The following is a 14,086-nucleotide window of genomic DNA, read 5'->3' as shown; positions in this document are numbered from 1 at the left end:
TGGTGAAAATAAAGGGGGGGGGGCCCAAAAGAGGGTGGGGGGGCCCTGCTGCCACCCAGGCTGGGCATGGGTGGCAGGAGGGGGAGCCCCATCGGCCTTTTTGGGGGGCAGACGCAGCGGGGAAGGGGGTTTGGGGGGGCAGCCCCCCACCAGCCTGAGCGATGGAGGTCACGGACCCTTGTCAATATTTCCTAATACTGTTTGGTTTTGGGGGGGCCACCAGGGAAGGGAAAAGGGGGCGAACAGGCACTTGAGGGCAAAATTTGGCCATATAAAATAAAAAAGAAGCCGAGTAAGAGGCACCGAGCCCCGCATCCCTCCTCTGCCCCCCAAAAAAACACCGGGGGGGTCAGAAACCGGAGCTTGGGCTGTTTTGGGGGAGCCCCTACCTCACCGAAGGCGGCACAACCCTCGCCGTCGGGGTCCCTCCTGCTCGGCGCTGTGCAAATCGAAGGCAACTAGAGGCAAGTGCTGCTTTTTGGTCGCTCTCGCACCGGTGACGGCATCAGCACCGGTATCGGCGTCGGCATCGGTACTGGTGTCGACATTGGCATCGGTGTTGGCATCGTTACCGGTGTTGGCATGGGTACTGGTGTCGATGGTGGCACCGGTGTTGTCATTGGTACCGGTATCGTCATTGGCACCGGTATTGGCATCAGTACCAGCGTTGGCATTGGCGCCGGTATCTGCATTGGCGCCGGTATCGGCGTTGGCACCGGTATCGGCGTCGGTACCGGCGTTAGCGCCGGTCTCACAGGCAGACGTTGATCTGCTTGGCGAGCTCCCGCTCGAGGTCGAGGATGAGCGCGTCGAAGTCCTTGAGGTTGAGGCGGGGGCCGAAGGGCGCCTCGGGTTCCTCGCCGAGGGCAAAATCGGCCACGAAGAGGGTCCGCCGGTGCGGGGACAGCCGCGCCGGCACCCCGGTTTCACCATCACCGGCTGCCACCTCGTCGTAGTCGGCGTCGCCGCCTGTGCCGGGTACCAGTAGGAATTGGTGGTCGCAGATGCTCCAGTCGCCGGCGTAGCGGTTGCTGGGGGGGCTCTCCGGTCCTCGGGGACGGTGACGGGCCACCACCGCGCTCTCCAGCAGGTCCAGTCGCAGCGGTGGCCCCCGTTGGTGCTGCGGGCAACTGGGCTGCGCCCCCTCCCGAAGTTGGGGGGCCGGGGCCGAGCGGGGGGCTGCAGGGAGAGTGGTAAAGGTGGGGGTGTCACCAGGGGTTTGCTGGGGGGGGGGGGGGGTTGGGAAAATGGGGGGGGACTACGGAGCTTTTGCTGGGAATGGGGGGGGACCCCGTTACTGGAGGTGGTGGGGGGCACAGCAAGAAATAGGGGGACCCCACGAGAGCTGTTGGATGTGGGGGGCCATGGACCAGCTGCTGGAAAAATAGGGGGGCCCCCACCTTTTGCTGGAGATGGGGGGGCCACAGTCCAGCCACCGGGAATGGGGGGTGCCCCATGGCAGCAATGGGGGGGTCGTGGCCCCCTGGAGCAGCTGCTGGGGACGGTGGCCCAGGGGGAAGCCACGGGGGGGGGTCACAGATCCCCTCTGGGCTTAGGGGGCCCCCCAAGAGCAGCCACATGGGGGTCACGGCCCCCTGGAGCAGCTGCTGGGGACGGTGGCCCAGGGGGAAGCCACGGGGGGGTCACGGATCCCCTCTGGGCTTAGGGGGCCCCCCAAGAGCAGCCACATGGGGGTCACGGCCCCCTGGAGCAGCTGCTGGGGACGGTGGCACTGGGGGGTGGTCACAGACCCCCAGATCAGCTGCCACCGATGGTGGCCCAGGCGGTGGCCATGCAAAGAGCCCCCCTCAAAGTGGGAGGGGGTGCAGGTATCCCCCCCACCCCGCTCACCCGGCCAGGCCTGCAGCAGGTAGTGCAGCACCTCGATGTGTCTCTTGAAGTCAACGGCGCTGGCGATGTCCTCGCAGTGGGCGTAGCTGCGGTTGCCGGTGCCGGCAGCGGTGCCGGAACGCCGAGGTTCCTGGTTCTGGGTGAGCAGGACGGGTCCGAAGCAGACGGCGATGTTCTGCGAGTTCATGCGGTTGAAATCGTGGAAGGAGGCCACCAGGCTGAGGTGGTCCAGGAGCCGCGTCAGCGTGGCCTGGGGGACGAGGTGGCCTCAGTGGGGACGTCCTCTGATGCCACCCCGTTGTCCCACAACCCCCCCAAAACAGAGCCGAGGGGAATCGCCCCAAGAGTTTGGCTGCGGACGGTTGCTAATGTCACCAGGGCTGAGTCACACAGCGAATGCAGAGGTGGAAATAGATATTAGATATTAGATATTAGATATTGGGGAGATGTAAAGACCCCCCCAAAAATGCTTGGGGGGGGTCCTGAAGAGGGAGGTGACACTGAGACGTGCCCCATTCCATGTCCCACAGGTCGATAAATAAGGACTGGCTGCAGCGGTGACTCGGGATGGGGGGAGACCCCGGGGCTGAGTGGCAACGGGATCCCCCCCCATGGCTGGGTACCTTCTTTTCGGTGCTGGGCACCCCCTTTTCGGTGCTGGGCACCCCCATTTCGGTGCTGGGCACCCACCTTCTCGACGTCGGGCAGGCAGTCGAGCAGGGTGACAGCGTCCCGCTCTCCTGGGGGGATCCGGGGAGGTCGCTTGGCCATGGCCTCCAGGACGACGTGGTAGAGCGTGGGGGTGATGAGCGGCGTGGGCAGCTCCCGCAGGTAATCCTTGAGGATCCCTGCAGGCGAGAGGACGCGGAGGGGAGATCAGCGCGGCGCCGTGGGACACAGGGACCTGCGGGGACACCCCCCCCCCGGGACCAGCACCCACCCGTGATGACGTTGATATCGGGGTAGAGCTGCTCCGAGAGCGTCACGGCCGCGCTGTCCCTCTCAAAGGCGTCGCGAAGCTCCTTCTTGACGGCGGCCGAGCCGCAGAGCCGGTACAACCCCACCACCTGCAAACGGGGACACCGTCACCGCGGTTTGGGGGGGGGGGTTCATCCACCGCCACCCCCTTGTAGCTGTCACCGTATGTCCCCGCTCACCTTCAGCCCTCGTTTCTCTATCTCAGCCACGCATTTCTGGATGAGCAGGGGCACCTTGGTGGCCGACTTCTCCCTCTCCACCAGTTGGCCCAGTTCCACGCCGAAGACACGGGGTTCCCGCTCACCGGGACTGTCCCATTGCTCCACCAAGGTGAATTTGGAGTAGAGGACGCCGCGAGGTTGCAGCCGCACCGCCAACTGCTGGGCCCGGCAACCTGCAGAGCCGAGCGGTGCCGTCAACGGGGTGCCGAGATGCCAAACCCCAAACCGACCCCGTTGCCCGGCCGTACCTCTGAAGATGTGGGGCAGGACCACGGTGCCGTGGCAGCAGAGACGGTTGCGGCAAGAGGTGGGATCCCAGGAGAAGATGATCACCTTGAGGTGCCGGGCACCCTCCAGCTCCAGGTTGAAGGTATGGTTGAGGCCGAGGAACGCCGTCTTGCACGGTAGCAGAGCCGTGCGAGCCCGGTTGGCCGCGTCCACCTGCAACACGCAAAAAACCTCCCGGGCTTCGGCCCGCGGCGGCTTCAGGTCCCGCACGCCGTGGAGGTGAACGCTCACCAAACCCGAAATGTGTTGCCCGCACCGCGGCGGCGTCTCCCCGCAGCTGTAGGGGCGGAAAGCGCCCACGTCCAGCCCGTTTTCCCCATCCTCCGGTTCGGCACGCGCCCCGGCTTTAGCCGGCAGCTCCGGGGAGTCGCCGTCGCTCAAGTAGCCACCTTTACCGGCCGCTTTGGCTCGCGGCAGCCCCGGCCGTGAAGCCACGCTGGTGTCTAGGTGGTAGCGGCTGATGACGTTGCTGGATTCCTTGCGGGTTTCGGAGGGCGAGGTGCCACCCTCTTGGCCCCGGGGCCGGGGGCTGCGTAGGCTCAGCTTCCTCCGTAGCTCCGGCAGCTTCTTCATCTTCATCGAGAGGCGACGAACGGTACCGGGAGACTTCACTTTGTTGAGCGAACGGCCCTTCTTGGGGCTGGCGGGGGGCGAGGGGGTGGTCAGCCCCGTCCCCGAGCTCACGCATGGGATCGGCATCTTCCCTGCAAGGGGCGGGGGGGAAATGGGGTGAGCCTGGGGGGGGGTACTGGGAAGCCTGGGCTGCTCCCTGGAAAGTGGGGTGGGGTGGAGGGAGGGTTCTGTGGGATGGGGTGGGGGCAGTGGGGTTTGGGGGACACTTTTCTGGGGGATAGGGAAGGGACGGGGACTATAGGGTCTAGGGGACAATGTCCTGTGGGATGGGCAAGGGATGGGGACTGTGGGATCTCGGGAACAATGTCCTGGGAGATGGGGAAGGGAGGGGGACTGGGGGGTCCTGGGGACACTCTCCTGGGGGATGGGGACTGCGGGGTCTGGGGGACACTCCCCTGGGGGGGGGACAGGGACTGGGGGGTCCTGGGGACACTCTCCTGGGGGATGGGGACTGCGGGGTCTGGGGGACACTCCCCTGGGGGGGGGACAGGGACTGGAGGGTCCTGGGGACACTCTCCTGGGGGATGGGGAAGGGATGGGGACACTGGGGTCCAGGATACATCCTTGGGGACAGGGACTGCGAGGTTTGAAGGACACCGTCCAGGGAGACCGGGAAGGGACAGGGAAGGGATGGGGACCATGGGATTGGGATGATGCTGTCCTAGGGGACAGGGACCATGGGGTCTGGGGGACACTGGGGACAGGGACCATCAGGTTTGGGGACCACAGGGTCCAGGGGACAGGGACCCATAGCCACGTGCCACCCCTCACCACAAGCCTGGGTCCTGCTGGCTCCCGGCTCCTCTCCTCGGGGCAGCGCCGGGGCTGTGCCGCTGCGGGGTCCAGAGCTCTCCGCTGTCCCCAAACTGCCGCGGCGGGGGTCTTCCCTGCCCGTCTTTGGGGGTGCCTCCCCACCATGGCCCCTCTCAGCGTCGCGGCTCCCTCCGCTCCGTGTCTTCCAGGAGCTCCCAGGCTGGGGGTCCTCATCTTCAGGGATGGGGTTGTACCAGATCTCGCCCTCGCTGCCGGCAGCACCGGCATCCGCCTCGGCTCCACCGCCCGGCTCATCCAGCCCTGGTCCCTTCACCGATGACAGCACCCAGTGCCGGCTGCTCCGCTCCAAGCTCTGCAGGTAGGCGCCGTGCCCGGGGCTCCTACCGGGACCACCCAGCTCCCCAGAGCCGTTCACCGCCTCGGCTTCCTCCGCCAGCTCCACATCTTCCTCACCAGGCTGCTCGATGCCGGGCCGGGGGCTGCTGGCGGCAGGGTCCGGCTCGCCGGCGTCCGCCGGATCAGGGGAGGCTTTGGGAGGCAGCGGCCGCCTCTCGTCGCGGCCGCCACAGGAGAAACGGGCCCAGTTCTGTTTGCGGGATGCCGCCGGCACCGTCTCCACCGATGCCGCCTCGGGGTCCACCGGAGAATCGGGGCTCGGCGGGGGATGCTCTGCGGGAGGAAGGAAAAGAGCCAGGCTGAGTACGGGGGTCCCCAAAACGCCAACGGGGAGCCCACCGGGACGTGGGGACCTCTCTCTCATCCCCGCCGCCACCCTGAGCATCTTGCCAGGCCACCCACCGTCCTCACCCTGAATCCGTTACCGTCCCGGATGGGACCCCCCCTTTCCCCGTGCCGGCTCTGCCGGGGCGGCGGGCAGGCGCAGGCAGCTGCAGGCAGCCCCTTGCCAAGCGGGATTTCCGGTTGTTTACTGCTGGCCGGACCCGCGGCCGCGCTCCCACCGCCCCGGCGCGGGCAGGGGGAGCCCCGGCAGGGAGTGGGGGGCACGGCCTCACCCCCTCTGCACCCCAACAGGGACAGGGCTGCACCCCAGCGGGGACGGGGGTGGCTCTGGCCGTGTCCCCTGGCTCTGTGTGGGGCTGGGGGAGCCTCACGGGAGCTTGACACCCCCAGAGATGTGGGGTGGGGGCAGGAGGGACCCTGGGGGGGGGACACCCCGATTCCTGTAGGGCACAGAGGGAGCTGGGGTGATGGGGGTCCCTTCCTTGGAGGGGCAGGAGGGGAAATGGGGACATGGGGGGGGGGGGGTACCTCGCTGGGGGAACAGGACCTTGGGGTGATGGGGAACCCTTCCTGGGTGGGGGTCCCTTCCCTGGGGGGCAGGAGGGGCCCTGGGGACAAGGGGGGACCCTTCCTGGGGAGACAGGGGACCCTTTTTGGGGGGGGTTTGTCCATTTCTTGGGGGGACAGGAGGGACCCCAGGGTGATGGGGGTCCCTTCCTTGGGGGGCAGAAGGGACCCTGGGTAATGGGGGGGCCTTTCCTCGGGGAGGGGGGTTGTCCTTTTCTGGGGGGGCAGGAGGAATCCCAGGGGAGAGACCCTGGGGAGGGTGAGAGGGGAACCCCCAATTCCGAGGGGGCAATGAGGGGGGGCCCTTCCTTGGGGGGGCAGGAGGGACCCCAGGGTGATGGGGGGATCCCTTCCTTGGGGGGCAGAACCCCAGGGTGATGGGGGGGTCCTTGGGGTTAAGAGGGACCCTGGGGTGATGGGGGGGGGGGTGTCTCTTCCTTGGGGGGACAGGAGGGACCCCAGGGTGATGGGGGTCCCTTCCTCGAGGGGGGGGTCCCTCCCTTGGGGGGGGACAGGAGGGACCCTGGGGTGATGGGGGGGGGGGGGTGTCCCTTCCTTAGGGGGGGCCAAGAAGGACCCCAGGGTGATGGGGGGGGGGGTCCCCTCCTTGGGGTGGGGGGGGACAGGAGGGACCCCAGGGTGATGGGGGGGGGTCCCCTCCTCGGGGTGGGGGGGGAACAGGAGGGACCCCAGGGTGATGGGGGGGGGGGTCCCCTCCTTGGAGGGGGGGGGGGACAGGAGGGACCCCAGGGTGATGGGGGGGGTCCCCTCCTCGGGGTGGGGGGGGGAACAGGAGGGACCCCAGGGTGATGGGGGGGGGGGTCCCCTCCTTGGAGGGGGGGGGGGACAGGAGGGACCCCAGGGTGATGGGGGGGGGTCCCCTCCTTGGAGGGGGGGGGGGACAGGAGGGACCCCAGGGTGATGGGGGGTCCCCTCCTCGGGGTGGGGGGTGGTGTCCGTACCTCTGTCCTTGGCGTCCGTCTTCTTTCCGCGGTCGCGGCCCCGCAGGCGGGAGAAGGTCCGCCGCAGCAGCGGCTCCGCCATCGCCCGCCCCGCTCCCCTCAACCCGGGGTCCCCTCACACCCCTGGGACCCCCGCTTCTCGCCCCTACCCGGCCTCCTCGGTCCGTCCAGGTCCCTTCCACCCCGTCCCGGTCCCCTGAACCCGGCTGGGTCCCCTCAGCCCGGCCCGCTCCCCCTCAGCCCCGTCCCCGTCCCCTCAGCGCGGCGGGGCCTGGAGCGGCGGCGCCGCCATCCCGCGGCGCGAATTCCTGGGATGCCGCCGGCAGCGCTGCCGGGAGCTGTAGTCCGGAACCACCGGGAACCCCCCCAAACCGGCACCGAGACCCCCCCCCCGGACCGGGGGGACCCCCCTGGACCGGCAGGACCCCCCTCCGGCAGCGGGGAGCCCCTCAAGGAGCGGGGATACACACACACACACACCCCCCCACGGGCCCGAGGCCACAGGGTGAGGGGGTATGGGGAGCCCTGGGGGGGATTTGGGGGGGTCGGGGGGGTATTGGAGGGGTCTGGGGGGTATTTAAGGGGGGCTGGGGGGTATTTGGGAGTCTGGGGGGGATTTGGAGGGTCTGGAGGAGGATTTAGAGGGGTCTGGGGGGTACTTAGGGAGGTCCTAGGGGGTATTTGGGGGTCGGGGGGGTATTTGGGGGTGTGTGGGGGTATTTGGAGGATTCTAGGGGGTATTTGGGGGTGTGGAGGGGGATTTAGAGGGGTCTGGGGGGTACTTCGGGAGGTCCTAGGGGGTATTTGGGGGTCGGGGGGGTATTTGGGGATGTGGAGGGGGATTTAGAGGGGTCTGGGAGGTACTTAGGGAGGTCCTAGGGGCTATTTGGAGGGTTCTAGGGGGTATTTGATGGTCTGGGGGGGTATTTGGAGGGTCCTATGGGGTATTTGGGGGTGTGAGGGGGATTTAGAGGGGTCTGGGGGGTATTTGGGAGTCTGGAGGGGGATTTAAGGGGGTCTGGGGGGTACTTAGGCAGGTCTGGGGGGGTATTTGGGGGTCTGAAGGGGGATTTAGGGAGGTCTGGAGGGTACTTAGGGAGGTCTGGGGGGTATTTGCAGGATCCTAGGGGGTATTTGGGGGTCTGGAGGGGGATTTAGAGGGGTCTGGCGGGTACTTAGGGAGGTCCTAGGGGAATTTGGAGGGTCCTATGGGGTATTTGGGGGACTGGAGGGGGATTTAGAGGGGTCTAGGGGGTATTTGGAGGATCCTAGGGGGTATTTGGGGGTCTGGAGGGTGATTTAGGGGGGGGTCTGGGTGTATTTGGGGGTCTAGAGGGGGATTTAGGGAGGTCTGGGGGGTATTTGGGGGTCTGGAGGGGGATATTTGCAGGTCTAGAGGGGGATTTAGGAGGATCTGGGGGGTATTTATGGGGGGCTGGGGGGTGTTCGGAGGGTCTGGGAGGTATTTGGGTTCTGGGGAGTATTTAGGCAGGGTGTATGGGTGCATTTGGGGGGCTGGAGGGGGATTTAGGGGGGTCTGGGGGGTACTTAGGGAGGTCTGGAGGGTATTTGGAGGGTCCCAGGGGGTATTTGGGGGTCTGGGGAGTATTTAGGGGGGGTCTGGGTGTATTTGGGGGTCTGGAGGGGGATTTATGGGGGCTGGGGGGTATTTGGGGGAGCTCTGGGGAAGATTTGCAGGTCTAGAGGGGGATTTAGGAGGGTCTGGGGGGTATTTGGGGGTCTGGAGCGTATTTGGAGGGTCTTAGAAGGTATTTGGGGTCTGGGGAGTATTTGGGGGGGTCTGGGGGCATTTGGGGGTCTGGAGGGGGATTTAGGGTGGTCTGGGGGGGTATTTAGGGAGGTCTGGGGGTATTTGGAGGTCTAGGGGGTATTTGGGGGGGTCTGGAGGGTATTTGGGGGAGCCCTGGTGTGTTTGTGGGTCTGAGAAATATTTAGGGAGATCTGGAGGGTATTTGGGGGGGCCTGGGGGGTTATTTGGGGGTCAGGGTGGTATTAAAGGAGGTCTGGGGGGATATTTGGGGGAACCCTGGTGGGTATTTGGGGGGGTCTGGGGGTTACTTGGGGGTCTGGGGGTTATTTTGGGGTGCCTGAAGGGTAATCAAAGGGATCATGGGGGATTGTGGGGAGCCTGGGGGCCCAAGACCCCCCCCCACCCCCATCTTCTATGTGCCATCACCCCCCAAACCACCGCTGCTCCGCCGGGGGACCCCAAAACCCCGAGCCAGGAGCCATCCCGCACCCACCCACCCCAGGTTGGGGGTCCCCCATCCCACGCAATCCCCCACCCCACGTCACCGGAGCAGGCCCTCACTCTGCACACGTGTTTATTGTCCTGCAGGGACTCCCCGCTCCACCCCGTACCCCAAATTTTCCCTGGAGATCCATCGGCGGACCCCAAACGAATGTGCCCAAGGTTGGGGCTGCATCCCGGAGCGCTGCAGGTTGGATGTGGCAAGCGGAGAGGGGGTTGGGGGGAGCCCCCCAAGGGGGGTGGCCGGTGCTGGGGCAGGGGGGGTGGCTCTTGGGGTGTCCCTTGCACGCTCAGGGGTGTCGCTCGCACACCCAGGGGAGCTGACTCTTGCAGGGGTAGTCGTACCACTCGCCGTCCTCCTCTCACCACCGCGCAGTTCTCCTGGTCCCCACCGTTGGGCTCGTTCCTGTGCCACGAGCTGCGACGAGGAGGGGGGGTGGGACAGCTTAGGGGTGACCCCCTGCGTCCCCAAGCCCCTGTCCCCTTGTCCCCAGCACCCGCTGGGCCGTACCTGCTTTCCCGGGTCACGATAGTCCCGTTCGCCCGCTTCCAGGTGCCCTCGACTTCCACATCCCTGATGCCGAGCCAGGAGGAGCTTTGGAGCATGGTCTGGATGTGATTCTGGGGGGAAAAGGCAGCGTCACCCCATGGCAGAGCCCCCCACGACCCCCTTGCCCCCCTTGGGGACAGCGGGGGACAGCAGATCCCGGTGGCAGGTAGGACCTGATGCTATATCCCCCCTCAATTCCCCTCTTTCCGGATGCTTGGATCCATCTCCCCTCACCTTTTCCTCGGGGCCGTCCACCTCCAGGAGCTGCGAGCCCAGGATGGAGCAGAAACGCTGGGCGTTCTCCAGGAACTCGCTGTCTTGGAGTAGAAATAGCAGGAATTCCTAAAATAGGTCCAGCCTTTGGAGCAAACGGGACAGCCTGGGGAGGGGGGGGGGACACAGAAAAAGGGGGTCACCCCCCAGCTGGGGCTACGAGACCACATAAATTGGGGATAACCCTGGCCGGAGATGCGACGCCGGCTGTGGGAGCTGCCGAGCATCCCCTCTGGGTTAGCGTTACGGCTGGGATAGGGTTAGAGCCCTACTGCGGTCTGGCTTAAATCCTATATATTTAGGGTTAGGACTGGTTTGGGGTCCCATTGGGGTTTAGACTGGCTCAGGATGAGGTTAAATCCTATATATTTGGGGTTAGGACTGGTTTGGGGTCCCATTGGGGTTTAGATTGGGTCAGGATTAGGTTAAATCCTATATATTTGGGTTAGGACTGGGTTGGGGTCCCATTGGGGTTTAGATTGGGTCAGGATTAATCCTATGTATTTTGGGTTAGGACTGGGTTGGGGTCCCATTGGGGTTTAGACTGGGTCAAGATTAGGTTAAATCCTATATATTTCAGATTAGTGCTGGGTTGGGGTCCCATTGGGGTTTAGACTGGGTCAGGATTAGGTTAAATCCTCTATATTTGGGGTTAGGACTGGTTTGGGGTCCCATTGGGGTTTAGACTGGCTCAGGATTAGGTTAAATCCTCTATATTTTGGGTTAGGACTGGTTTGGGGTCCCATTGGGGTTTGGGTTTAGCTTGAGTCCTCTGTGTTTAGGGTTTCAACTGGGTTGGGGTTAGGACCATGCTGAAGTTTGGGCTAAATTAGGCTTAGCTTAAGTCCTAGATATTTAGGGTTATGGCTGCGTTAGGGTTAGGGCCCTGCTGTGATTAGGGCTACTTTAGGATTTAGATCCTTTATATTTAGGGTTAGGGCTAGGTTAGGATTATTGGGGTTTGGGCTAGTTTAGGGTTAGGCGAAGTCACGTATATTTAGGGTTTGAGCTGGGTTAAGACCCCATTGAGGTTTGACCTCACTTAGGATTAGGTTAAGTTGCATTTATTTAGGGTTAAGTCTGCATCAGGGTTAAGGTTTGGGCTCGGTTAGGGTTAGGTTAAGTCACCTAAGTCACCCTAAATGTAGGGTTAGATCAGGTTTAGGGCCCTGTTGCAGTTTGAGCTTAGCTTAAGCTGTATCTGTGCCAGGTTAGGGCTGAACTTCAGCCAGCCTAGGGTTAAGCAAAGCCCTAAATATTTAGGATAAAGGTGCCGGGACTGACAGGAGCGGGAACAGACGTCATCCTTGCTCCCGTGGATGACCCAGCGGCTCCACTGGCGGTCCCCGGTGTAGAGCATCACCGTCTGCTGATAGTTGTTGCCGTAATTAAAGTAGAGATCGTAGCCGGCGAGCGCCAACAGCCCACCGTCGCGGCACTCCCAGCGCTGCAGCGTGCCGTTGTCCCGGCACGGCTCCAGCCTGACGAGGGCCAGGTTTTGCCCGCGGGTTGCCGTAACGCAGTGCCGGCTCTCCCAGCCCCGTAGCCGACTCCCGGGTAACCACTGGAACCGTTGTGCCGCGGCTTCGGGCCGGCACGCCGTCGCCGTTAGCTGTTTCCCGCTGACCTCCACGCACTTGCCGTGGTGTTCGTTGTACAGCAGGAAGGACCGGGAGGCTGCGGAGAGGTTCCCGGTGAACCGGGGCGGGGGGGGGGACACGCGGAGATTGGGGACACGTCCGTGGGTGTCACCGTGGAAAGGGAGGGGGGGGACACGCGGCGTGGACACGCACCCACGTCCGGCAGCTCCTTCACCGTCTCCGCCTCCAGCGCCGCCGTCAGGGCTGCAACTGGGGGGGGGGGACACACATGGGGGGACACACACGTCACCCCGTCACCGCAGGGTACGGGGTGTCCCGGAGCTGTTGCCGCGGCAGGGGTGGGAGAGGGGGTTGGTGTTGAGGGGTGCTGAGCACTTGGATCCACCGTGGAGACCCCCAACACCCCGATAACCTTAACTCTGCCCCCCCAGCAGCCCCGGCATCGGCTCCCTGGGTGGAAGGGGGCTCCCCCGAGCCCCGCGGAGCCCCGCTACTCACTGTGCCGCGAGCCGACGGCGAGGAAGAGCACGTTCATCAGCACCGAGACCCCCAGGGCCGCGGCGCCCGCCAGCACCAGCTTCTCCTTGGAGCAGCACCCTGATGCTGAGGAGGGTGGGTGAGTGACAACCGGCCCCTGGTTCCGGTAGAGCCGGGTGACACCGGCTTTAACCGCAGCGTGGTTTTTCTCCTGCCGGCGATGCTTTTGCCCTCGCCCATGCCGTACCTGGGGGGTCGGGCACGTGGTTCTGGCTTGGCGCGGCAATGGGGGGGTCCAGGGGCTCGTAGGGGTTCTCCTCTGTGGGGCACAGGTCGCTGCAGGCTGGGGAGGGGACAGCGGTGATGGCACTTGTGGGGGGGATGTCCCCCTCCCAGTGCCACCGGGATCCCTGGGGACTCCCCTCCAGCACGACGGTGGGGGATTCCCCCCAGTGCCACTTCCCTGGGGACCCCCCGTTGGGATCCCCCCCCCCCCAGGTGTCTCCCACGTCCCCTTGGGCACCGAGGATGGAAATGGGGGGCCCCTTCGGCGTCACCGTCTGCCCTGGGGACCCCCTCTTTGGACACTGGGGGTGGGGGAGTCTCCCACCAACTGCCCCGAGGACCCTCTCGGACACCAGGCGCAGAGACGGGGATCCCTCTCGGTGCCACTGCCCACCCTGGGGACACCCCTCAGGGGCCGGGGATGGAGATGGGGGTCCCCTTCGGTGCCACCACCCACCCTGGGGCCCCCCCTCGGGCACCGGGGACTGGGGGTCCCCTTCTAGGTGCCACCACTTGCCCCAGGGACCCGCCTTGGGCACCAGGGGTGGAGATGGGGATCCCTCCCTGGTACCACCACCCACCCTGGGGACCCTCCCTCAGACACCAGGGATGGGGGAACCCCCCCTTGGGTGCCACCACCCACCCTGGGGACCCCCCTCAGGCACCGGGGACTGGGGATCCTCTTCTAGGTGCCACCACCCACCCTGGGGACCCCCCCTCAGACACCAGGGATGGGAGAACCCCCCCTTGGGTGCCACCACCCACCCTGGGGACCCCCCCTCAGACACCAGGGATGGGAGAACCCCCCCTTGGGTGCCACCACCCACCCTGGGGACCCCCCCTCAGACACCAGGGATGGGGGAACCCCCGCTTGGGTGCCACCACCCACCCTGGGGACCCCCCTTGGGCACCGGTGACAGAGACAGGGGATTCCCCCAGCACCGTGAGACCCCAAAAGCGACGTGGGGTGTGTATTAAAGGGGCAGTGGGACTCCTGGGCTAGCCCCCACCCCAACCAGCACCCAGGGGTGCTCCCTACCTTTCCCATCGCTGGGTCCCAGCACCCACGTTTGCCCCTTCCCGGTTTGGCTGGAGTCGATGTTGCCGTACATGGTCCCTGCGTCGCCCAAGAGCTGTCCCCAGCGGGTGTCCCCGCTGATAAAGCCTGCGGGAAGCGGGTGAAGGGGGGGTGCCGGATGCACCCTCACCCCGGGGACGGGCCTCGAAGGGGCCCCCGAGCACCCAGCGGCTCCCTCCCTGCACCCCAAAGCTTGGCTGGAGGTGGCACCGCCAGGGACAGTCCCCGACGGGTGCTGGCAGAGACCCCAGCGTCCCTGGGGGGGGTCTCGGCGCAGAATGACCCCGTGGAGGGGGGGCCCAAGGGTGCTGCCGGGTTGGGGGGGCGGTGGGTGCTGGGTGGCATGTGGGGGACTTGGGGAGAGCAAGGGCTGGGTGTCCCCATGCCAGGGGTGGCCCCACGGCAGTGTCTGGGGTGTCCCCATGCCTGGGGTGTCCCCGTGGCAGTGTCCGGGGTGGCCCCACAGCGGTGTCCAGGGTGTCCCCACAGCGGTGTCCAGGGTGTCCCCACGCCCAGGGTGCACCCACGGCAGTGT

General features: G+C 65.5%; 2 protein-coding genes across 2 annotated transcripts; both read right to left on the bottom strand.

Moving 5' to 3' along the window:
- Positions 1–119: 119 nt before the first annotated feature.
- SYDE1 (synapse defective Rho GTPase homolog 1) lies at positions 120–7,097 on the bottom strand (the record flags this gene model as incomplete). Its single annotated transcript, XM_082334067.1, has 8 exons — positions 120–1,179; positions 1,852–2,101; positions 2,542–2,699; positions 2,792–2,918; positions 3,009–3,223; positions 3,299–4,042; positions 4,743–5,414; positions 7,016–7,097. The coding sequence occupies 8 exons, from the start codon at positions 7,095–7,097 to the stop codon at positions 752–754; spliced, it is 2,676 nt and encodes an 891-aa protein (XP_082190193.1). The 3' UTR covers positions 120–751.
- A 2,278-nt stretch (positions 7,098–9,375) lies between these two features.
- LOC309601250 (uncharacterized protein) lies at positions 9,376–13,649 on the bottom strand. The gene is made up of 8 exons (XM_082334213.1): positions 13,513–13,649; positions 12,436–12,531; positions 12,210–12,314; positions 11,904–11,960; positions 11,395–11,787; positions 10,072–10,216; positions 9,799–9,908; positions 9,376–9,705 (listed from the first exon to the last, which is right to left on the bottom strand). The coding sequence occupies exons 1-7, from the start codon at positions 13,583–13,585 to the stop codon at positions 9,812–9,814; spliced, it is 966 nt and encodes a 321-aa protein (XP_082190339.1). The 5' UTR covers positions 13,586–13,649; the 3' UTR covers positions 9,376–9,705; positions 9,799–9,811.
- Between the last annotated feature and the right edge of the window lie 437 nt (positions 13,650–14,086).

Source organism: Platalea leucorodia, assembly GCF_965183815.1.
Source record: "Platalea leucorodia genome assembly, chromosome: 29".
Lineage (NCBI taxonomy): Eukaryota > Metazoa > Chordata > Aves > Pelecaniformes > Threskiornithidae > Platalea > Platalea leucorodia.
Note: the sequence above shows the minus strand (reverse complement) of the source record. Positions and strands in the feature narration are given on the sequence as shown.